This window comes from Tyto alba, unplaced genomic scaffold, assembly GCF_018691265.1.
Source record: "Tyto alba isolate M040663 unplaced genomic scaffold, T.alba_DEE_v4.0 Super-Scaffold_20000042, whole genome shotgun sequence".
NCBI lineage: Eukaryota > Metazoa > Chordata > Aves > Strigiformes > Tytonidae > Tyto > Tyto alba.
This window is the reverse complement of record NW_024881293.1, coordinates 13,826,632-13,849,422: the sequence shown is the minus strand read 5'-3', so window position 1 is coordinate 13,849,422 and position 22,791 is coordinate 13,826,632. Positions and strand designations below refer to the sequence as shown.

The window sequence follows — 22,791 nt, the reverse complement described above, 5'->3', positions numbered from 1 at the left end:
GTCATTCCTTTGGCAGACGAGCCGCCTACTCCTACAACACCGAAGCTCAGATTTACGCCCCCAGCAGCGCAGCATCCTATTTCGAACCGCAGGGAGGTGGAGCTCAGGTGACTACAGCGGCATCCTCTCCTACAGCCATTCCCTCTCACAACATGGTGGGCATCACCATGGACATTGGGGGAAGTCCGATCCTCTCCGGCTCGGGAGCCTATCTCATTCATGGGGGGATGGAAAACACTAGACATTCTCTGTCACATACTTCACGCTCCTCTCCAGCAACGGTATGTAGCACTGCAGATGTTGCAGCTCGGGGGCCAGGAATTATTCCAAGGGAACTGAAAAGCCTTCAGAAAAAAAAAAAAGCTTCCTATTATCGCTGTGTATATGTCTGTATAATGTGCCATGCGAATGCAAGGGAGAGAATAGACACTGGTGTGCTACAGATATTTTTCATTGGGGGTTTGGAATGTCTCTCTTGCTGGTGGGCAGAAACGTGTCAAATTTTCTGAGTGGATCACTGAAATTATGCAGCATGGAGATAAGGCAAAATTCTTGGGGGTTTTGGTTTTTTCCCCCAAGCAAAATGTTTTGGCTTTCCAATTCAAAAGAATTGTCTATATTTACATTTTCTAATAAGTATAAGATATGAACATGGGACTTCGCTTACCCAAAATAAAGAAATCTATCAATATATTTTTAATTATGAAGAGACCTGAAAAATCCATTATTAACACAGTGGATAATTAGCACATAAGGTATGTCAAGCTGATCATGCCAAGTGCACAGTGATCAAAAATCTTTGTATATATTTCCTACACCATTGTGTATTCCATCCATGCCATATGTTACAGAAAATGTATTTTAGGGATAATACTGATCAAACAGAAATGTTTTAGAGCTCTAATTTATTTTAATCATGTCCCTCCAACTGTCAGTCGAGGTGCCAGGTTGCTAGAAGCACAGCTGTACAGCTGTGTGGGACTCAGGGGAATACAACTATTAACCCAAAACAGCCTTTTCACAGTTAGAAGCTACCAGGGCTTTTATCTGAGGATCTACCAGCCCTTAGAGGCAGCTGCTGCCAGGAGTGGGTTGGAGCTCATTTTCTGGGACACTGCTCACCTTCCTTTCCAGACTGACTTATGTGTGTTTATGTGTTTGTATGTAAACATAATTACAAATGTAGGTGTAATTCAGTCTATGTGGCCAGATTTTAAAATGTGAACAGCACCACTCAGGGAGAAAAACAGGAGCCATTTGCTACTGAGTACTCTTGAAAATCCGGCTGGTTAGATTGTACTTTCTTTTCCCACAGAGTTTTAAAGTATAGACTTCATGGGTTTTGCACCTTTGTGCCTTGAAAGGTTGCCTTTGATCCTGGAGTAAATGTGCTCTGCCTTAGGTAGAAGTAGGGGAAAAGTCCTTAACTTTGGGTGGAAGAGAAAATGACAGATGCACATGGATTAGCTGGGGTTCGTTTCTGGCATGAGAATTGTGTGAGTATTTTATCTGTTCATAGTTAAAATCTAGCATTGGGCCGTCTTCTGATTTTTGCTCAAGCTTGTTATTTTGAAGGAAGTAGCTGCTGATCTTGTCACCTGCGTGGGACTGCATCTTGCAAAGCTGCACAATATTACTCTTGGGTTTGGGGTTTGGTTTTTTTGTTGTATTTTTTTAAATTTCCATGGTGATGGGCAAAATGTAAAAAGCCCGAGTAGAATACATGTCAATAGAAATGTTCCATGAACAGATTTAGTTTGTAGCTGTCTATCACATGAGATAAAGCTGTTCAGCAAAAAAAAAAAAAAAAAAAAAAAAGGATTTAGGAAGTGACCTTTATGAGAATGCATCTGAAATAAATTCACTCTGTTGCATTTAGGAATGAACTTTTTGAAGGTATTTTAACACAGAATGTCTGTGGCTCTTGTGGAGGGGCTTAAGAGGGTGAAATAGCGGATCGAAGGCCGTACAGGGATGCAGCTATGTGTGGTGTTCACTTCTTTCAGCACAGATCGGAGTCAGAGGGGGATAGAGCAGAGCCATGATAACTGCTTTGAATTTCACATAATAATGGCTGGACAGATAGTGGAAGGCTTAAGGAGAGCAATGAATCAAATCAAATCAATGGGTAGGAACATTATGTTTCGTTGCAGTGTTTTGCTTAAACACAGAATAGGAAATGCTGGTGTTAAAGAGGCCGGAGAGGCTGTAGTCCTGGCAAAATGTATGTGGGGCAGGATTAAGAGCTTTGGGGAGAGAAAGAAAAGTACAGCTCATGCAGATGTGGCCGAGGAAGCCGCAGCGTTTGCCTGTAGCTTTGGGGCTGTAGTGCGAAGGGGGTGGATGTCAAAGTGGCCAGCAGTGTGAGGGCTTGGCAAGGTGAGAGGCAGCTGCAAGGAATGGGGAAGCAAGAGGGCTTGGCGGGTGTTGAATGCTTGAGGCAGAGCTGGCACTGAGGCCTCGAAAGCAAAGAGTCTCGTCAGAGGAAACTGGGAACAAGGTAGTGCTTCAGAATTAGCAATGGTGTAAGAGCTGCCTCAGGGGATCGAGGGATGTTTGGTTTTGTATGTAAACTGAAATAAAATCTTCAAACATTTAAAGAAACCCATCTTCCATATCTGCTGGAATAATGATGTTTTTCTGCTTCTTCGAATGGGCTGAAACATCCCATGAAGCAGTCTCATTCATAGTCTGTACCAATAGAGCACTATTCATCTTAAAGTAGGCTATACCAAGTGGGGAAATCCCTGAGACCTCCCATAAGTGGGTCCTCAGAGCTCCTCACCTTTGTGCAGGGCTGTTTAAGAGCTTTTATTCTTGCCCCTGTAATATTTTTTTCTGCAGATGCAAGGTGTCCATTTGCATGGGACACTTACCAAAATGCCAGCAGGCCAGGCAGTGTTTCAGTGTTTGCATAAGAGGTGTTGCTCAACTGGCACTGTGCTGCTCCTTGAACAGAGGAAGGAAATGGTGTCTCCCTCTATCACTGACTGACTCATTTCCCGAAGGCTGCATCAGCAATCAGTCTTCAGTTCCTCATGGTACATCACAGTGTGTTAAGACAGTTTTCTCAAAAAAGAACCCCACTGGCACATAGTCTTAGCCTGACCCTTTTTTGAATTCCGTGATTCCACTTCTTGAAAAGTGCCACAATGGTGGCGCTTTTGGATGGAAACCAAGGGACGTGAGCTGGAGGTGTTCGGATCAGAGTGTCACGTTCAGGCGGGGATATGGCACAGACCGTGTCTTTGGTGGTTGAATGATCTTTCAGAAGTTAGATCTGATTAGCTCTGTTCTCCCAGATCATTGTGCAAAGCTTTGTAGATGTGCCTACGGATGAGTGCATGACCACGCATGTACAATGAGGACAGATGCTAGAGATAGCTGCTGCCTGCAAGCTTTACTGGTCGGTGTGTGCTGCTTTGTCCTGCCTGCACTAACAGGTCACAGATAACAGGGGTCTGCTCCTGCCAGTCCCTTAATGTGGAGTGTGGGGTTTTTGTTTTGTTTTGTTTTCATTCCTCACTTGCAAAAACCTTGTGCTCGGGAGCACTGGAGCTCTGGTAGCTGCTAAGTAGTTTGCCAGAGATTGCCAAGGGAGCCCCAGTAGCAGAAAGGAGAAGGCAGGAAGGGTCCAGGAGAGGGTCTGAGCACAAGGCAGCAGGCATCACTGGGCTGAGTATAGAACAGAAGCTAGACAGAGGGAAGCAAGGGGGCTCTTCAGGGCCCGGAATGCCTCACCGTGACCCCGCTTGCAGAACCTCTGAGATCAGTGGAAATGAGCACAAGTAGCACCAAGATGTGCCAGCCTGTCTTCACGGGAAGAAGCTCACTTAACTGAAGCCTGTCTTCTTCCTTCAGAGTCTCTTTGCAGTTCTCTTCAGTAGCAAAGAGCTCTTATCCATTCCAGCTGACCCATTCTGTGTGTCAACCCTCCTTGTGCCACTGGTTTATTTAGTTGCCATTAGTTTTTTGTCAAAATGTTAGGAAGTAGAAATAACCAAAGTCATTACTTCCAGTTTGCCCTGAAAGATCTGGCTAAAATGCACCTTCTTTGTAGCAAATCTCCTCTGACCTGCTGCAACGTATCTGTTTGGTGGTGGTTTGGTCTAGGCATGAAAGGGAAAGGAGATGGAAAACTGCTTCTCTTTTATAAATGGGCAATGCATATAGTGGCAGATCAAAAGTGCCCTGGTCTCGCTCTTTCACCGTAATAGGGATTCTTGCTGTGTTGCTAGTGTGCATGCCATACAATAACGTCTCTGCAGCTTCATCCATAAGGACTGTGCCTCATCTGTACCTCTTTTTCACAAGCCTGTTGATATAAAGCATTAATCATTCAAATATTAATAAAGAAATAATAATCTTGGCTGTTGCTAACTATCTGATTTCCTTTCTTTTTCTTTTTTCTTTTTTTTTTTTTTTTTTTTCCCCTGTGCACATTTTCTTTAGCTTGAAATGGCGATTGAAAACCTACAAAAAAATGAAGGGATTACATCACACAAAAGCAGTTTGCTCAACAGCCATGTAAGTTACAATCGGAATTTACAACCTTTTTCCTGCTTTGGTAGGAGCATTATTTGTAGCCCTTTGGTGTATTCAACAGCACGAGTCACTCAAAGCAGCCTGTGATTCAGCTGTGCTGCCCAAAGCGGCCCCTTCCCAAGAAACAGGAATCTGCAAAAAGTGCCATGATGTTAATGTTTGTTTATGAGATGCTCTGGATTCTGTTAACTGCCTCTACCCTGTGTTTATTTATTTCATCTGCCTTGCAATGGAAATTGCTGGCAATTAGATAAACACACTTGAGGAAGTTCTTTCCTTTCACTGGATTTGAAAGATGGCTGGAAAATAACTTGCAATTCTACAGCAATAACTCGGCGTGATTCATCACAGATATCCCTTAGACAGCGCATACCAAAATCCTACTCCTGTGAATGCCTTTATTGCCTCTTTCTGTGTCTCAGGAAGACCATTACTGTTACAATGCTACGCTAAGGCCATTTGCTAGACCTCTCTCTTCTGACTATGCCGACAATTTCCCTGCTTTGTGTGAAGTTCCCACTATTGCACTGGGCCTTTTGCATCATGGTTTATGGCTCCCATGCAGTAACGCTTAATAGTGAGCACATGCTTGTGTGAGATTTGAAGGGTCTCATTCACGTCCTGTTGAAGTCATTGGTCTTGCCTCGACTTCACTGTGGTTTGGATTAGGCTGAAGCATGCTCTGCACTGATAAGTCACAGTACACAAAGTGGTACTTATTTATTCTAACAGATTTCCTTTTGCTTTGAATTTGGGGGCAGATCTGTTGTCATTCTTGGGTCCTGCAAACAAAATCTTTGCCCTTTTCACTCCAAAGAAATAGCCTAGGAAAATGAAAGGAACATTAAATCTAACAGTCTGATTCTCTTAAGCTGATGTTGAACTCCAAGCCAGGGCTTCTGGGTGAGCTCGATCCTTATTTCAGCTGCTAGAAATTGAAGTTTGGTTGTTGTAGTTGAGAAAACACAAACCTGCAGAATCAGGCTGGTAGTTCCTGTTCTGAGCATCTCTGTGCATCCTTCCTGCCCCACGCTGTGGCTGTGCTCACACGCCTGTGCTGTGCCCCAAGTGCTGTGCAGATCTGTCTAAGGGTAACGTTGCTCTGCAGTATTTTTCTTGTTCATCCCAGTGGAGAAAGGGACAAAGCAGGACAGGGCAGGGTGGGTCATAGTGTGGTGTTGAAGAAGGTTTGAAAAAAAGCAGAAAAAGGGCAGAGAAGAGAAAGCGAAGACAGAAAAGAGATTTCATCTGACCACAGGCTGTGCAGGATGGAGTTGGGGCCTGATCCAGCCTTGATCAGATCTTCCCCACCCTTGTCTTGCAGGGTAAAAGTGAAGAACTTAATGTTTCTCTTCTCAGATCATGGTTCATAGTTTGGCATAAGGCTTAAGTACTCTTACAAATTCTAAAGCAAATAAACTACTTCCTGAGCATGTGTGTACACATCAGCTTTCCGCTCATCCCTGTTGCAGTTGTCAGTCCGTGCACAAGCAACGTGCTGCCCTGGGCAGCTCCAGGGCTGGGATGGGTAATTCCCTCTGCCAAGGCAAAGATCCCGAGTCAAGGAGACTTGCGGGTCCCTTGCTGTCCCGTGGCACCTCCAGTGTCCTTGCTCTGCCTTCCCGGAGCACGAAGCGATGGCCGTGGGCACGTGGGAATAACGAGGAGGCGATGGGACGAGCAGAGCCTGGAGGAAACACAGCCCGTTGCAGAACTGCATCAGGCAATCTCTTTGCAGAGCTGGAGGAAGGTGGGTGCCGCTGCCTGGGGAGGGTCTCAGGACTCGACTGAATGAGGCATTTGACTGGCCTGAGGGACCTGAGCACCCTCGGAAGTGAGCCCTCATTTGGGTAGGAGGCAGGACTGGAGTCACAGAATCCTCGTCAAATGGTTTGGGTGGGAAGGGACCTTCGGAGCTCATCTAGTCCCACCCCGTGCAGTGAGCAGGGACTTCTTGGATCGGGTTGCTCAGAGCCCCGTCCAACCTGACCGTGAGCGTTTCCAGTGATGGGGGCACCCACCACCTGGAGACTGGAGGCTGCTCCCCACCGCACTGCGTGGGTCAGCCCGGTGAGCGTGCGGCGTGGACCCCTCGGCACGTCCTCCCTGGCACGGGCTGTGTTCCACGGGTGTCTGCTCTCCGGGATGTTGCAGTTCCCGACCTTTTATGTTAAAAAAACAAAAAAAAAAAAAACCAAACCAGACAGAAGATCATCTATCCCAAATGCTTATGTGACTGACACGATATTGTCAGGTTTGTGCATGAGAACCAGAAAGTGAAGCAGCAGGTGACTGTGATTTATCAAGGCTGGAAGCAAAATGCGAGCTTGACAAAAGCTAGCAGCCAAGGAAGCTGTGAGATAATGCTAATTGCACTATTAGTTGTGACTTAATTGCTTTTAGTCTTAAGGTTGCAGTGTTTTTCATTAAGTGTTCTGCCCCTTGTTTTAAATTTCACATTTTGCAAACCTGTAAATCCTTAGGATAATGGTTTATTTTGTTGCTGTCAGCTGATGTTTCATGCCAGAAATCTTTCTTTGGTTTTATTTTTCTTTTTTAAAATAAGGAAAATAGAGGTATCTCAGTCAAGAGGGAATTTTTTACATAATGCTGTTGAAACAAAGTCAATGTGCAATGGAGCCACACTTAATAACTTAATTTAGCTTCAAAAACTCTCAGAGGTTATTTAAGTGCACTTGAAATATCAAATTTGGAAGCCTAAGCTAATGTTAATACCCCAGTGACACATGATGTTTCTAGTGAAATCGTGTCAATCCATTACTGTTACTGAAAAAGCTCTGCTCACAAGTGTACTCCAGAGTCGCTGGATCAGAGGATTACTTCTTTGCCAATTATGAGCTTGCAGATGATGCAAAGAAATTTGAGAAAAATTACTACAGTTTTTGTATATGAGTGCCTAAACCTAGGCACATAAGGAAGTAGTAGGATGCTATAACCTGCCCGAGGCCCTGCGACTCCTTGATATCCATATTACTCATAGGAGTAGGGGGAAAATGTATTTTTCCCTCACTGCCTGTAAAACAAAACAAAACAAAAAAAATGAAAACAAAAACCAAACCAAACCAACAACAATAAACAAACAAACAAAAAAACAAGCCCCCCAAAAAAACCCATTGGACTTTTCCCCAGTGTGCAAATGGCTCTTTAGTAGGTGCTGATGGAGAGTTTCCCCTGAGGAAGAGATCTTACCCCCAAATGGTGTTTAGGGGGAAACACCTAAAATGAGACTGAACAGAGAAATAGGAAAACTGTTAAACAGAATAATTCTCCCTTGGCAGAGAAGGAGTGTAATGACATAATGAAGGGTGAATCTCCTGCTCAGTGGAGAAAGGCGGGTGGTGCTGGAGCTTGTGCTCACCTACAGGGATGGCTCGGGGCTTAACTATGCAAGGGACCAGAGCTGACAGGCACTTGTTCTAGAAAAGAGACTGTTCCAGAAAATATCTGGGTTCTGATGAAACTTTAATTGCAAACGATTGAAGCGTTTCTCCCTGGTGCTGAGCTCAGGATGCTCCACAGGCAGGCGGGTGGGCCGGGGTCCATCCTAACTCTGAGCAGGACTGAGCGGGGATTTAGGAACACGCTCCTCTTAGTCTCAGCTAAAACCACCTTAAATATGAACTACAAATGTGTGTCTTCATTGGTTTCTTTTTCTTAGAAGTGCCCATAGGAAAACCTCTCCAAACCCAGACCTTCAGAAAAAAAAAGGTTTCTTCTTTTCTTAGACAGCCCCGTGTATTGCTTTTTCCATCCTTAAAGAGCCGCCTTTGAATCAAACAAGGACAAGGTTTTTGCTAAAGATTATTTTTTTAAAATCAAAACAAACAGACAATAGAAATGAAGTGAAAACAGAAATGAAATTTAAACGTTCCCCTGTAGTGCCTATAACAAACAAAGCAGCATACGGCTGCATAGTGATTTTATTGGATCCTGATCGTAGTATAAACAGAAATGAAACTGTAGAATATCTTGTCATTGTCACAACTGTGCAAAATTCAAAAAGTAAACAAAATAAGGGATACAAATGGAAAGAATCTTTAATGTCCTCATTTTAAGTGCCTGTTCTGTTATTACTAATTCAGCAAGAGCAAAAATCATGTTTTGAAAATTGTTTATATTCTGACGGATTTCTTTTTTAAGCTCTTTTGTGCGTTTTGTAATAGGTTTCTAATTGAATAGTGGGAGCTCATGTTGTGAAACTCTGTAATGTTTAAAGGAATATAAAAAGACACTTGCAGAAAAAGAAATCTGGAAGATGAAGGGAATATTCTAGAAATATCTGGGATTAGACTATAAATGTCCAGGATCAAATTTAAATGAGAGGGTTTTACCTATATATGAATTTTCCATAGTAACATGAAACTTTTATTTTTTTTTTATTTTAAGATTTTGAATTAGAACAGATTTAGAAAATAAATAGCTGATCCACATTCAGTATCTTCCATAGGATAAATAAAATAAATGGTTAAAAAAACAAAAAAGAACCTTCTTAATTAGTCATCTTTTAAATACAGGGGATGGACCAACATTAGCACAGATGTGGACTACTTAAAAACTGAGCTCCTGCTGGTCTTTTGTGTCAAACCCACTTTTGTTAGATCTGGCTTGATGGGTGGGGGGGGCTCAGGGCTGCGGAACGGCGCTCGGGGGCTTCCCAGGGGTGTCTCTCCTGCAGACGAGAGCACAAAGGGATGCAGGGCGTTAGCAAACACCACCTCTTAGGCCTGTAGGGTTTGGAGGTCAGAAAGATCTTCGTCTGGGGGAGAACACATCAAATTGTGTCTTTGGTGATGTGTCACTGGAGGAAGGTGGGAAGGTGACAAGCAGCCCTGGGAACAGCAGGACAGAGGGGGGAATGGCCAAGAGGTTTTTCTTCTTCCAGCTGTGGCAGCCCCTGGTCTGCTCCAAAGGCCACCAAAACTGATGGATCCAGTCATCTGAACTTGTGGTTGCTTTGGATCAAACCCAGCCAACGAATGGAGTAGCTTTAACTGGACAGCTTTGGGTTCAGCTCATTTTCTGTAGCAGAAGTTTAAATTTGGATATGGGAGTGATGACCACAGAACATACGCTCGTAGGTGCTGAAAAGCCTTTGTGTGAGAGCAGAGTTGGCTATGAAATACATAAACTGAAAATAACTCAATGGAGTGAGGTGTCAGAGATGTCGTTGCACATTTCAGGTTCTGTTTTCAGAGTTATTGATATAAAACTCGAGTACAGTGCAGAATTGGGACCCCAAACCTTCACCAAGAGAAAACAGTAGAAAAGAGCCAGGTACTGGAGAACGAGTGGAGAGGACTGAAGCGTGGACCAACGTTCACCCGTGTGCATGGTTAAATCCTGCTGATTCCTAGACTAAGTTTGTGCTTAATTACAATATGCGCTTGAACTATTTGGTGTAAAGAAATCATGTGGCTGATATTTTGGCATCCCTAACCTGCGTCTGTCTTGCCACTGATGGGGTGTGAATGCAGCTGCTTCTGGTGGAGCTGTACCTCTTGTGCACGCAGGGATGGAGGTCTGGATGGAGAAGGAAGTCTTGAAAATGTTAATCCCAAATGTCCCTAACAACAATGAAAGGGCTCTTACCAAAGCTACCGGGTTTAGTCCATTTGTACATCTAGTTCCTTCAAAAATTCACTTAATATAACACTTATTTAATTGATGCTGAAGTCATTTAGCCAATTAAAGGAGATTGGGGGTTTTGTCTTTTTTTGCGTTTTAATTCCTGTGCTGACATTGTGTGCTGGGCCTGCCCTTTCAGACTGGCTGGGTATAAATAATTTATATTAATTGCAATCTTTAATCAACACAAATGTCAGAAGACGTTCAAGCAGTAAATTCTGAAAAATAGATGGACCCCCTCAGATTTTGAACGTTGCGTTGGTAACCGTTAATTTTATTGTTAAGGGAACAGTTGTAGACATGCCAATCTTCAAATTAATAAAGACTTTGCAGCATATTTGGTTCCTCTAAAATTTATTCCTTGTAGGCAGTATCTTAACATCTTTATTCTTGGAAAACCCAACTTCTTACAGCTTTGTTTTGGCTCTGCAGGAATTCATACAAATCCAAGGTGGACACTGAGATGGCAGGTGGACTATGTTTTAATGCTCTTGCAAAATCTGACAGCGTTTTTGTTTGGGTTATTAGCTTTGGGCTGGGTGTTCTTTTACTTTATAAAAATGCGACTGGCATAAGTTATATAAATTAACTTACAGAAATTAACTACCCAGCATTAAGTTCTCTTGAACTTATAATATCAGGTGGGCTCTCCTGACATTTAAGTGTTGACATTGTTCGACACAGCCCGTTCCAGCCCTCTTTAGACTTTCATGTGTTCTTTATTTATGTTTTCCATACATAAAGCTCCAGTGGTTGTTGGACAACTACGAGACGGCGGAAGGCGTGAGCCTTCCCAGGAGCTCTCTCTACAACCATTACCTGCGGCACTGCCAAGAGCACAAACTGGATCCGGTGAACGCCGCTTCCTTCGGAAAACTGATTCGTTCGGTGTTCATGGGGCTGAGGACTCGTCGCCTGGGAACCAGGTCGGTATGAATCTACATTTAAATTAAAAAAAAAACAAAAAACCTCCTACAACTTCTCTCACGTGTACCAGGAACCTACCGAGCATCGTTTAGCAGGCACGGGTCTTTCTTCTGAGATCTACTGAAACAACCAACCATGATCTTGTGGGAAAAAAAAACATGGCTATTCTGAGGCGCAGAAGCAGTTCCCATGTGTTGTGAGGCAAAGCTGCTTTCTCACCGTGAATCAGCGGTGTGAGAGGCTTGACAATACAGTTAATTTCAGAAGGGCTCCAGGTCTCCAGTGACAGTGCTTTGTCCAGCCACAGATTTGGAATTTGGTCTAAGTCCATTTCCAAAGGAGTCTAAGAATATTTTATTTGAACCCGGGCTTCTCATTCCATCACTGTCTCAAAAAGATGAAGTAACTCGTCTTCACAGTTGCCACTGTCAGCTGCAGAGCCCAAAATTCTGGTGCCATGAAACGGTTCTTCCTTTGGGTCCCGTAAAGGTCCTCCAGCACAGAACTTGTGCCCACATCTTTGATGCAGACAAGCTGTACAGATGTAAATGGCTTATTTCTTAAATAACCAAAGTGGCAGGCTGAATCTTGTGACAGATTTTTTTTTTTTTAAACATTAAAGATCCATATGATGTTGCAACAAAAGCATAACATCAGAAAGTATACTTGCTGTAATTCCATATGTGCACTTCAAGGGAGCATCCAAAGTATCTGCGCAGCTTGCCCGGCTGAGTTTGCATTTTATCCCAGCTTCTAATATTAAAAATGTAGCTAATACATGAAAGAAATGGTGATTGCTCTGATTGTGTAAGATTTTATAATAAAATTCAAGCTGAGATACTTGGGCTTCTAAATGAGAACAAAACCAGATGTGTCCGGGGCATGCCGCAGCTGGAACGTGGAGGCAGCAGTTGTAGGAAGAGCAGGGGAGAGTTTGGAATTCCTTAGATTGGTTCAAGTGCAAGAGCTCTAAATTAATTTATTTAGGGGAGAGAAATTCTTTCATGCCATCAGAGATTAAAGAAAAAACCAACAAGCAAAAAAGCCACTTAAAATTGCAAATGTGCAGGCTGGGAAGGATGTAGTAAACCTCAATAAATATGTAAATAGCTGTCTACCATTATTTCCATATTAATTCATTTAGATTATAAATGCAGCTGTTATTTAAATTGCAGGCATTTAGAATCACTTAAGTCATGGCTGAAGCGTACTTCATACCTGACCACTCAGTGTGTGTAAAACCCATTGGCACAGTGACAAAGGCAGAATGATTCAACCATCCCCTTGAAAAGAGAAAATTCCCCCAGCTTGGAAGAAGGGGTTAATTCTTTGACAAATATTCCTTTCTTAGATTTCTCTATGTAATTTTCCAATGGGAAGCATCATTGGATTTCAGGTGCCTTCAGACCCTGTCATAGTGACGCAGCAAGTGAATTTTGAGCAACCCCAGTAAGAGGGCTCTGGGGACCCTGCTGCTGCTCCCCTGGCTCGTCCCTCCCACTGAGGACTCAGCTCAACCGTTGTTAGCGACAAATTGGCTAAAGCCAAGTTGGCCATGCTGTCATCATGTATCCATGGCTGCGCAATTGTCCTTCTCGCTCCCAAAAGCAGACGCTTGGGGATTGAAAAATTCCAGTTTGGTGGAAAAACTTTAGCTGACACATCTGTATAATGTGATGGCAAGACGTTCTCCTAAGGAGCATCACGGCAGTTTACTGACCAGCAAAGGAAAAAGTATTACAGCCTCTTTTGCTTGCAAACAGCTTTCAGTTTTTACAAAGCTACAGAAATGAGCAACTCCAAGAACAAAGCCACATCAAAGTCCATTGCCGTTGCTGTGAGAGTGCTGGCAACAGAAAGACATTTTTCTTATCATAGTTGACTATTCAGTCAGGCTTGTTTTATCCAAGTGTAGATAAAGATGGAAGTATGTTTTTATGGAAAAAGCAAATCCTTAAACCCTAATCAAATAGCACAGTGTCCCCTGAGGTCTTTCTGTCATTATGTGTAATAACACTTTGCATTGTAACACTTGTCTCTTCTTCTCCAGTTACCATGGGTTACTTGGAACAAACCTTGCTGAGTTTTAAGTGTGGATGTCACTGAACTTTGTGACATGTGGTTTTAAACTTTATAGGGGATGATGGCATTCATTAGTTCATTAGTTCAGCCATTCAAATAACGCTTGGCAGCAAACCGACGTGTGCTGTAAGAAGTAGGGTGTATTGTCAAAACAAGCCCAAGAGTAAACTGCAGGGCTACGATGTCCCTTCCGTTGACTAGCTTACACTGAGAAATTTCAACACTGATACTTCCAGGGGAAACTCCAAATATCATTATTACGGCATCCGTCTAAAACCAGAGTCTCCGCTGAACCGCTTGCAGGAGGACACACAGTACATGGCGATGAGGCAGCAGCCCATCCACCAGAAGCAAAGGTAGGTGCTCCCAGCATCTTGGAGCTCACCAGCGGTGCCCCCGCTGCCGCCCCGGGCAAGGGTCCTTTCCCAAAGACCCCGTCTTGGGCCTTGGCTTGCTTGGGGGCAACGGGAGCGTGTTGGGACAGTTCAGACCCAAGCGTTGCTGAAGTGCCGGAGCTGAGCTGTGGAAGAGGGGGCTGCAAGTCACTGGCCGCTCTGAGCAGTGGAAGGGTCCAAAACCAGTTCTGGTAGATGCCCCGTTCCTGGAGACATTCAAGGTCAGGTTGGACGTGGCTCCGCGCAACCTGATCGAGTTGAAGATGTCCCTGCTTATTGCCCAGGCGTTGGACTAGGTGGCATTTAAAGGTCCCTTCCCACCCAAGCTATTCTGTGATTCTATGAAACGGTGTTTATTTGCCTATTCAGTTTGCCAGCAGCTTGATTCAACCTGCTGCTACAGGGGATGCCACCGTATGTGTCACTTTTCACTGCCTCTCTTTGACCCGACTGTTATAGGACCTCAGCTGTGGAGTTATTTGTGCCAAATCAGTGTAAAGGACTTGGAGGCTTGTGTTGTGCTTGGGTGGGTTTTGGTTTTTGTTTGGGGCTTTTTTTTTTGTGCAACAGTACAAGTTAAATAGTGCTGTGGTTAGTCTTGTGTCTGAGTAATTCTGAATATAATAAACAGTGTGCAAAGGAATTTGGAATTGTCTCCTGGAAGCATGAACACTTCTAGTTCTTGCTGGAGTGAAGAAGGAGCAGAAGCATTTATTTCTTCAGCTCCCAAACAGAAAGTAAATGCAGAAGTCAGATCCCGAGTCTGAATCTGCACTCTGACACCCACTCCAGCTTTACTTCCCATTTTCTTTTTTTTTGGTGTCACCTTGGGCAAGCATCTCAAACCCTTTAATTCCATCCTGGGGAGCGATTTTCAAAAGGAGGTTCTCATTTTCCCCTTCCAGTTATGTAGGTGATACAGATGGTCAGCCCTCAAAATGCTGGCCTTGAATGTAGCCTCATGATGAACGTGAAAGTCCGCATGACTATGTTGCAAATACCGTGTATGTGTTTGCTGGTGCCTGTGTAAATCCCAAGCCACGCTCTAAATTTAGGTATAGACCAGCGCAGAAGATGGATGGCATGGCAGAGAGTGGGTCCAACAGTAACCCACACACGACGCCGGAGCAATCAGTTGCTGCTCAAAGTCAACATCATCAGCAATTCATAGGTGAGGGGACTGCTTATTAGATATTATTAGATTATTAGTATCAGATATCTCACATCTAGGCTTATAACTTTAAGTGAAAGGATGGTCTTGTCCAACAAGCCCTGGTTGTTCTGAATTTGTTTGCTTTACTAATAAATCTACAGTTTTATATATTATACACATATTATATATATAATATATATATTATATAATATATATTATATATTTTATGTATAGTATACTAATAAGCTCTTGTAACATCACACTTGCTAAGTTTATTTATTAGCTCCTGTACCCAGAGGAAGGCTTTTTCCTTGTGCCATCAGGTCTGTTGCTTCCCTTTTAGAATGTTTTTAATCCACTGGGTTTTACCCAGCTTGGATGGAAGGAGTGGAGCTCCTGAAGAGCCATGCTAAGACAGGCAGCCAGAAGGAGAAGAGCGATTCATTCTCTTCACTGCAAAGGCTGCAAGATGTATCCGACTGCAGACGATCCATACGGACCTTCTCCTTGTGAGAGAAGCTCTCTGGCTTTGCTGGTCCTGGATCTATGTGTCTCATCATCCAAGCAGAGTTGCCAAATCCCGGCCAGCTGTCTCTCAAGTACAATTGCTCCTGATATGTCCGCTGTCCAATTATATTTTCCATTGTACTCTCAAAATACCAGAGAGACATTTTTCAGGCTTCGGAGAAAATCTAATGGGAAGCGTGGTAGATGAGGACAATGTATTCTTGTTTCTTTCATTACAGAGAGAAAGAAAACATTTTCCTTTCCACACTGAATAAATGGGCTGCGGTTGTTCGCTTTGTGCCCAGTATAACAGGATGAATCAGGGAAAATACTAGATTACTGGTCTTGTTTCTCCTGTTTCATCCCAGTTGAAACATGAAAGATAGCCACCAGCAACAGCAGCAGCACCTTGTACTCATCTGTAGTCCCGTGTAACTGAGTGCTCCTAACTCTCGCCATCTTTTCCAATCTTTTTTTTTTTCCCTAGATGTAACCCATGTCTTTCCTGAGTTCCCAGCCCCACATCTAGGTAACGTCCTCTTACAAGAAGGGGTCACCATGAATGATGTGAAAACTCTGCAGCTTCTTTACAGGCGACACTGCGAGGTGATTATTTGGAATATTTTTAATTGATTTGTTAATCAACGTGGGACATAATTCATGTGCTTATCTCATATCCTGCTCATAGAAAGAGCTGGAATATAATAGGGAATGCTTAGCTTGCTAGGTATTACAACTCAAATACTGTGCTGTAATTTTTTAATTGTTTGACCTGGTTTATGTTATGTTGATTATTAAAACAGTGCCCCTTCCATTTTTTTTTTTTTCTTGGAAATTATGTAATCTAAGTGGCAACACATGAAATTTATATTTGCGCTGTGTGACAAGACACTAGCAGAGCAGCTAATGATTTGTGTTCTTTGTTGTTAGGCGACTTTGGATGTTGTCATGAATCTTCAGTTTCACTATATTGAGAAACTGTGGCAATCCTTCTGGAGTCCTAAAACACCATCTAGTGATGGCTCTACTACCCTGCCATCCAGGTACACTGCCGTGCTTTGATTATTTCTGAATGCTCCATTTTTTGGTGTTCTTTTTACCTTTAAAAATGCATGAAGCCTTTTCAGCTTCGTTAGGCATTTTGAATGCTCTGTGGGACTTGAAAGCATTTACTTCCCTGCAGAATCATTACGAGTGTCTGAAGTGTTTAATATCGTAACGACCACACAAAGTTCAGACCTGGGAGGAAAGCATCTGCTCTGATTGTGTCCCTCTGGGTGCCTTATACCTCCTGTAACAAGTGCTAATCCAAACTGCAGAGATGAATGAGGACAGGGTGCTGCTTTCGTGCCTGGTCATCGGGAGCAGTAACGATTCCGTGCTCTGAGATTTCAGTGACATCTAGACTGACTCACTTCTTTGGCTGACTATCCAGATCTTTAAGTGCCTCATGTTTTGAGGCAGATAATGGCAAACAAACTACTGTGATCTTTGTACTCCTGCCTGGCTCGTTGTTATTGCCTTTTCTTCGTCCTTTATGCACTGGTAGTCTGCTGCCAAGAGACAGGGGAATGGAAATAAATGAAAACAGAAAAAATCGACAAGGTGAAGGTTTTTTCTTAAAATTTGTATTAAAAGTCTTTATTGTCCACTTCTACCGATGATATATGGACATTTTATATTCAGAAGAAAAATTATAAAAGTTTGAGTAATAAGCAAATTATCTGTAGAATATGACCCTGTTGCCTTCAGCAGATGTTACCCAACGGATATTTTCCTGCAAAGGATCACTGTAGCTGTGTTTGTTTGCTTGTTTCAAAATCTCTTTTGCCTAAGGGTGTATCTCCAAGGCGTATCACAACACCACAGAGAGCGCTGTGCAGGGACAGGTAGGCTCCCTTCCATACTGGAGGCAGCATTTCTGCAGGGCTCTGTCTGAACTAGCCTGTCTTGCTCAGGCTGTGTGCTCTAGCACCTCTCCATACTGCTGCTAATGATCCAGACAGGTAAATAAAGCACTCCCTCCTCCTGCTTTTTTTATATATATATATATATATATATATATATACAAATATAAAGCCAAAATATTATCAAAGTGTCAAAACTGTTTGAAAGCATGATAAAATGCAGAATATGGTTCCACTTAACAGGAAGTTTAGGGACTTGATGGCCAGTTTCTCCATGTGAGTATTCTGGGAGTATGCCTGTGGGGTTCATTTACTAAAACTGCTCAGGCAGAGGCCATAAGTACCTCTATAGTATGACCAAGGCTTGGCTTTAATGATTTTGATGTAACGCATGGGGAAAGTCCCTTCCAAATTCCCAGTTCCCAGTGTAGTGTTTGAGCAGCTCTGCTTTGATGCTCTGGCAGTGCATTAAGGCTTCAGTTTTCTCTGCTTGCTGTTTAACCAAATATCTTATGCCTTAATCGTGCAGAAGTTTCCATCCATCTATCTATAAAGTGAAAATAGTGCAAGCTTGATTGACCTCATTCAGTTACAGACAATATGCTTTGTTCTCATCAAAACACCAGATCTTTCTCCTTTTGAAAGCATTCAGCATTTGAAGGTGTTACACACCTTGAAAAACATCTTTAGTATCTGTCAATACCAGCTAATCTGCTAAAACAACATTCACTGCAAACTTTCTGTCCCCACTGCTACAGCTGAGGAGGTTTAGAGCAGAGGGGAGAGGAGAGAGGTGTGAAGGTTTTGGAAATAGCTGGGTCTGTAAGGAGGAACCAGCTAAGCCTTTGCTTGCTGAAGTGACCGTGCTGAAGTACAGGTCCCACGTACACAGGAACGTGAGCGTGTGAAAGGCAGCCGGGGGTAAAGACGGAAGAAGCGAAGGCAGGCAGGGCAGGCAGTGGGAGCTGTGGATTTGAGGGAAGGCTGTGGTCAGAGCTCTGACTCCGTGGATGGAGAGGCACTTGCAGAGTCAGACAAGACTTGTACAAACGATCAGACGTTTCTTTTTGAAGGAAACAGGAATGGCTTTTTTTTCTGCTGAAAACTGGGGTTAGGAATCGAGAGGAAGAGGGAATGCATCGAATGTAAACCTGCTGCTAACTCTGCCTCCCTCCTCCTCTTCCCGCAGCGAAGAGCACGAAGGGACCCTCCCTAAAGACAAGCTGATCACTCTGTGCAAATACGAACCCATCCTCAAATGGATGAGAAGCTGTGATCACATCTTGTACCAGGCGTTGGTGGAGATTCTCATCCCAGACGTGCTCAGACCGGTGCCCAGTGAGTACCCTGCAGCGTGGCCAGGAGGGCACGCGTGGTCCCCGCTCCTGCTCAGCCCCTGCTCCTCGCCGGGCTGAGGCACGGGATGCTGTGTCTGACAAACAGCCAGCCGTGACTCACACGGTCTGGCTACCACTTGCCACGAAGATTGCCGTTGTAAAAGCTGATTTAGAGGTTTTTGTTTTGAATACAAGCTAAAATATTATGGCAACAGCAATATTCCCCCTGCAGCACTGCCCGGCGTCGGTCGTACTTTGTGGCCCCTGGAAATTCCCATGCCTTTTAAAATTTGGTTTATTGCATATCACATCTCCTGGCTTTGGCTAGGAGTCAAGGTAAAAGCACAGCCTTAATAGGCAAGTAAGCACGGCTAATCCTTTTGAGATGTTTCCTTGGAGATAGTATCTTTGTTTACATAGGACCATCCTGTCCCCTCCTGGAAATTTGGGGTCAACTTTCATTTGGGAGATTAGTGATGGGATAGGGAGGGGTTTCTCTCTGATTTGGCTCCTCAGTGAAGTGCGGGTGTCAGTCTCCCCGAGGCCTCAGCTCAGCCCCAGATTGGGCTGAGCAGTACTGGAAGGCCACGTCCCTGTGGGATGCTGTTGTCAGTCGACATGCTGGGGCACATGTGGGTCTTTAAGGAGCATATTTCAACATTTGGAAAATGTTCAGAAGGTCCGTGAATAAGAAAAAGATAAGAAAGACTAAGAATAAGAAGAAAGTTTGAGTAAAAACTTTAGAGAATAGCAAAGATTTGAGTGCATCTCAGGACCCAGCTGATTTCCTTGATGCTAAATTGAGATCACAGCTAACCAGATCAGAGGCTGTGCTTTCCGCAGCAGTCTTAAGCTAGAAAGTGGTGTGCAGAGATGATATGGAACAGCCTTTCTAACTCTGCAGACTTCTTTGCAGGCACACTTACACAGGCGATTCGTAATTTCGCCAAGAGTTTGGAAGGGTGGCTGATGAACGCAATGAGTGAATTTCCCGCCGAGATTGTCCAGACCAAGGTAAGCAGAGGGAGCGCGTTGCAGGTCAGGGGTACGAACTGAGTGTGTGTGTGTGTGTGCGTGTGCATGTTGCAGTTTTCCACAGCGACTGAAAATCACTTCTGGGGTTCGGCTACACGTACTCCAGACTAGCACAGCGTAATGAATAATTTTGAACCCAAATCAGTAAGGAGTGGGAGGACAGGTAGGGCAATTCCTTTGTTCCAGAGGCTAATGATGCTCTGTCCGCTGAGCCATTCCTATGTCCCAAAATTGCAGATAAAGCTCTGTGGAAGAAAATCTCTGTACTGGAGCGAGGCTAGAAAAACTAGAAAGCGCAGGACACCTCATGGACCGAATGGCGTTGCAGAGACTGAGCCTAAGACTCCCACTCTGCCCCTCCTAAAGCCATGGGTTCTTGCAGCCTGTTCTCACTTTGCTGGTCTCTGCTGGAGGCAGAGCATGAGAACCCATTAGTTTAAAGAAAAGAAACACAGAGGCCGCTTCGTGCTTGAGCTCGGCGCCGAGAAGAGTTTGCCTTCCAGCTCCGTGGCCTCCTGCTCGCGGTGTCCTGCCTGCTGTGTTACAGGTCGGGGTGGTGAGTGCCTTTGCGCAGACGTTGCGGAGATACACGTCCCTGAACCACCTGGCTCAGGCCGCCCGTGCCGTGCTGCAGAACACTTCCCAGATAAACCAGATGCTCAGCGATCTCAATCGGGTCGACTTCGCCAACGTGCAGGTAACTTAGGGTGTCTTTCCCTAGGTCGTGTTGTCTAGAACTGGGACGCTATAATGAGGTTGTCTGCTGGTCGCCAGCATATTATTTCCAACACTAAAAAGCAACTGAATGAATAATTTAACTGTTTTGGTGTTACTTTTCCAGGTAAGTTTACCATCTCACTGTGAATAGTGGAGAAGGTACTAAGGAACTTCTGTAAGAAGTAGTGCTACCAACAATAATGTAGTTCTAATAACAATATTGTACTGAAGTCTGGACAGATTGGAGGAGACATGATTCAGAGCTGGCTTGGAGTACTTGTCTACTAGAAATGAAGTTGAATTCCTGGGTTGGGATGCAACAACTATGCAGGCTTGGCCTGAGTAACTTCTTCCAACCCTTCTTCCTGAGCAGGAGCAAGCCTCGTGGGTGTGCCAGTGTGAGGAAGGCATGGTGCAGAAGCTGGAGCAGGATTTCAAGCTCACTCTGCAGCAGCAGAGTTCCCTGGACCAGTGGGCTAGTTGGCTGGATAATGTTGTTACTCAAGTCCTGAAGCATCATGAGGGCAGTCCCAGCTTCCCCAAGGCAGCCAGGCAGTTCCTGTTGAAATGGTCTTTCTATAGGTACATTTTCTCTCTCATTTTGGCGATATTTCTGCATCGGGCTTAGGGCATGTAAATAGCTCCTTGAAGAGCCAAGGCCAAGTTCTTTACTCTCATGCAACTCTGGTTAACTGTTGCTCTGCCCCTGTACAGAAGGGGAGAGGGTTGTATCTCTTGTATCTTTTCAGGATGGGGATAGGATGCTCCGTCAATTAATTTATTAAAGTGCTTTGATACTCTTGGGTTAGAGGTAGAAACAGAGCACTGTGTCCCACAGTACCTTCAGGGTCAAGAATGCCCATCAGCCGTGATGCAAATGTCAAACACAACCCAAATATTTTGTTTCCTGGCCTTTTTCCAGCTCCATGGTGATCCGTGACCTCACCTTACGCAGTGCTGCCAGCTTTGGTTCCTTCCACCTGATTCGCCTGCTCTATGATGAATACATGTTTTATCTGGTAGAGCATCGTGTTGCCCAGGCAACAGGGGAGACACCGATTGCTGTAATGGGAGAGGTGAGAATTGTTTGTTCCCTAGAAACAAACCCAAACTAGGCAGCACTTAAAGAGACACAGTTGGTTCACAAAACACAGTGTGTCATGAACATGTTTTTATAACCATCTTTGCTTAAGGGTTACTGAGTTGTTTTGGGTGCCTGGCACAAGGATCTAGCTCCTTGAGCATCTTCCATCCTGACTCACTAATACCTGTAGTGGTGGGTGTTGGGGCAGTTGAGCATCAGCTGGGCTTTGGAGGCCTGGAGGAAGGAGGAAAAGGATCTCCCCACTTCTCTCCATAACCTGTGGGTACCAACCCTGACTTTGGGGTTCCCACCAGAGCAAAGTCCCTTCAAACACAAAAACGGAACCAAGGGAAAAAAGGTCAAAAAAGTTACTTTCCCTGTAACTTTCAGTGGTACCATTCACTCAACTTCTTCAAGCCTCTGCAGGCTCCAGTTACATGCACAGTCAGCCACTCTCTCCATTTTTGACTTGAAGAAGAGAAATGATGGGTTGTTTCTGTTGTTTGGAGGGTTGGTTGGTTGGTTTTTAAAAAATCAGGCAGTAAATCTGGTTCCTGGCTTGCAGGCAGGTCCTGTCCTGCCTAGCTGAAGCCACATCAAATTTTTCACTCTGAAATGCACAGATTTAAAAGCCCCTGATCAACCTGTGACAGCAATATAGAAACTACTGTTAGATTAAAACTGATCTCGTTTGCTCCTTGGAGTTCATGCTGTTTTCTTCCTTCCACAGAGCTCACATAGGGGAGCCAGACAAATTAACTGCATGCCTTTTGCTTTCCCTTCCCCGCCTGTTAGACCCATGCTGTTGCACCGTCATCAGTGCTGCAAGTTCCCACTGTTCCCTGCAAAACCTTTGTCTTTATTGATAATAAAGGAACGTGAAAGGCAGAGAGTGGCTTCCATCAAAACCTAGCTGTGGGAGGCTTTCATCCTTCAGGTTTTGTCTTTCCCTCATTAAACTCTTGCAATATTTCTGTTCTCCAGGAGGAGGCTGATTCTTCCCAGCAAAAGAGGATGAATCGTGTCCTTCCATTTCCACTGCTCCCTTTATAACTCCTGCTCTCCTCGGTTCCTTCTGCTGTCCAACTTTGCATGACTTCTCAGCGTTATTGTTTTAGCAATGTAGTGTTTCAGACCTCATCATAGGGGGAGACAACACATCTCCAGAACCAAATATATCCCCAGCTCTCTGGTTACACTTGACACCGTGGCCTTGCAAGCCAGAGCACTCTCCTGACATGAATGCAAAGGCTTTGCAGAGAGTTGCAGGGAGGTGGAGTGATGGTAGAGTCCCAGGAGAGGCGAATAGCTGGCCTGTCTGAGCAGTTGCCCGGCAGATGCAAAGGGTTGGAAAACAGGCACCATCCTTTGGTCTGTGGCAGCACTTAGCTGTGACTTGGGAAATTAAAAAATTTCTCCATTCCAGGGCTTGATCCTGCCCTGCATTGTTGTGTGT

The 22,791-nt window shown here is 44.2% G+C and overlaps 1 protein-coding gene across 6 annotated transcripts in view; it reads left to right on the top strand.

Moving 5' to 3' along the window:
• RFX2 (regulatory factor X2) overlaps positions 1-22,791 on the top strand; it is a 61,797-nt gene that overhangs the window by 36,404 nt on the left and 2,602 nt on the right. For 3 of the 6 annotated variants that reach the window (XM_042794958.1, XM_042794954.1, XM_042794953.1), the window contains exons 5-16: positions 17-281; positions 4,453-4,527; positions 10,936-11,117; positions 13,437-13,556; positions 14,651-14,766; positions 15,743-15,861; positions 16,186-16,298; positions 18,352-18,500; positions 19,416-19,513; positions 20,082-20,231; positions 20,625-20,833; positions 21,174-21,327. In XM_042794958.1, the coding sequence (XP_042650892.1) occupies positions 17-281; positions 4,453-4,527; positions 10,936-11,117; positions 13,437-13,556; positions 14,651-14,766; positions 15,743-15,861; positions 16,186-16,298; positions 18,352-18,500; positions 19,416-19,513; positions 20,082-20,231; positions 20,625-20,833; positions 21,174-21,327 (1,750 nt within the window). The remainder of the gene's footprint in view (positions 1-16; positions 282-4,452; positions 4,528-10,935; positions 11,118-13,436; positions 13,557-14,650; positions 14,767-15,742; positions 15,862-16,185; positions 16,299-18,351; positions 18,501-19,415; positions 19,514-20,081; positions 20,232-20,624; positions 20,834-21,173; positions 21,328-22,791) is intronic. The other 3 variants (XM_042794956.1, XM_042794957.1, XM_042794955.1) reach the window with 3 other exon arrangements.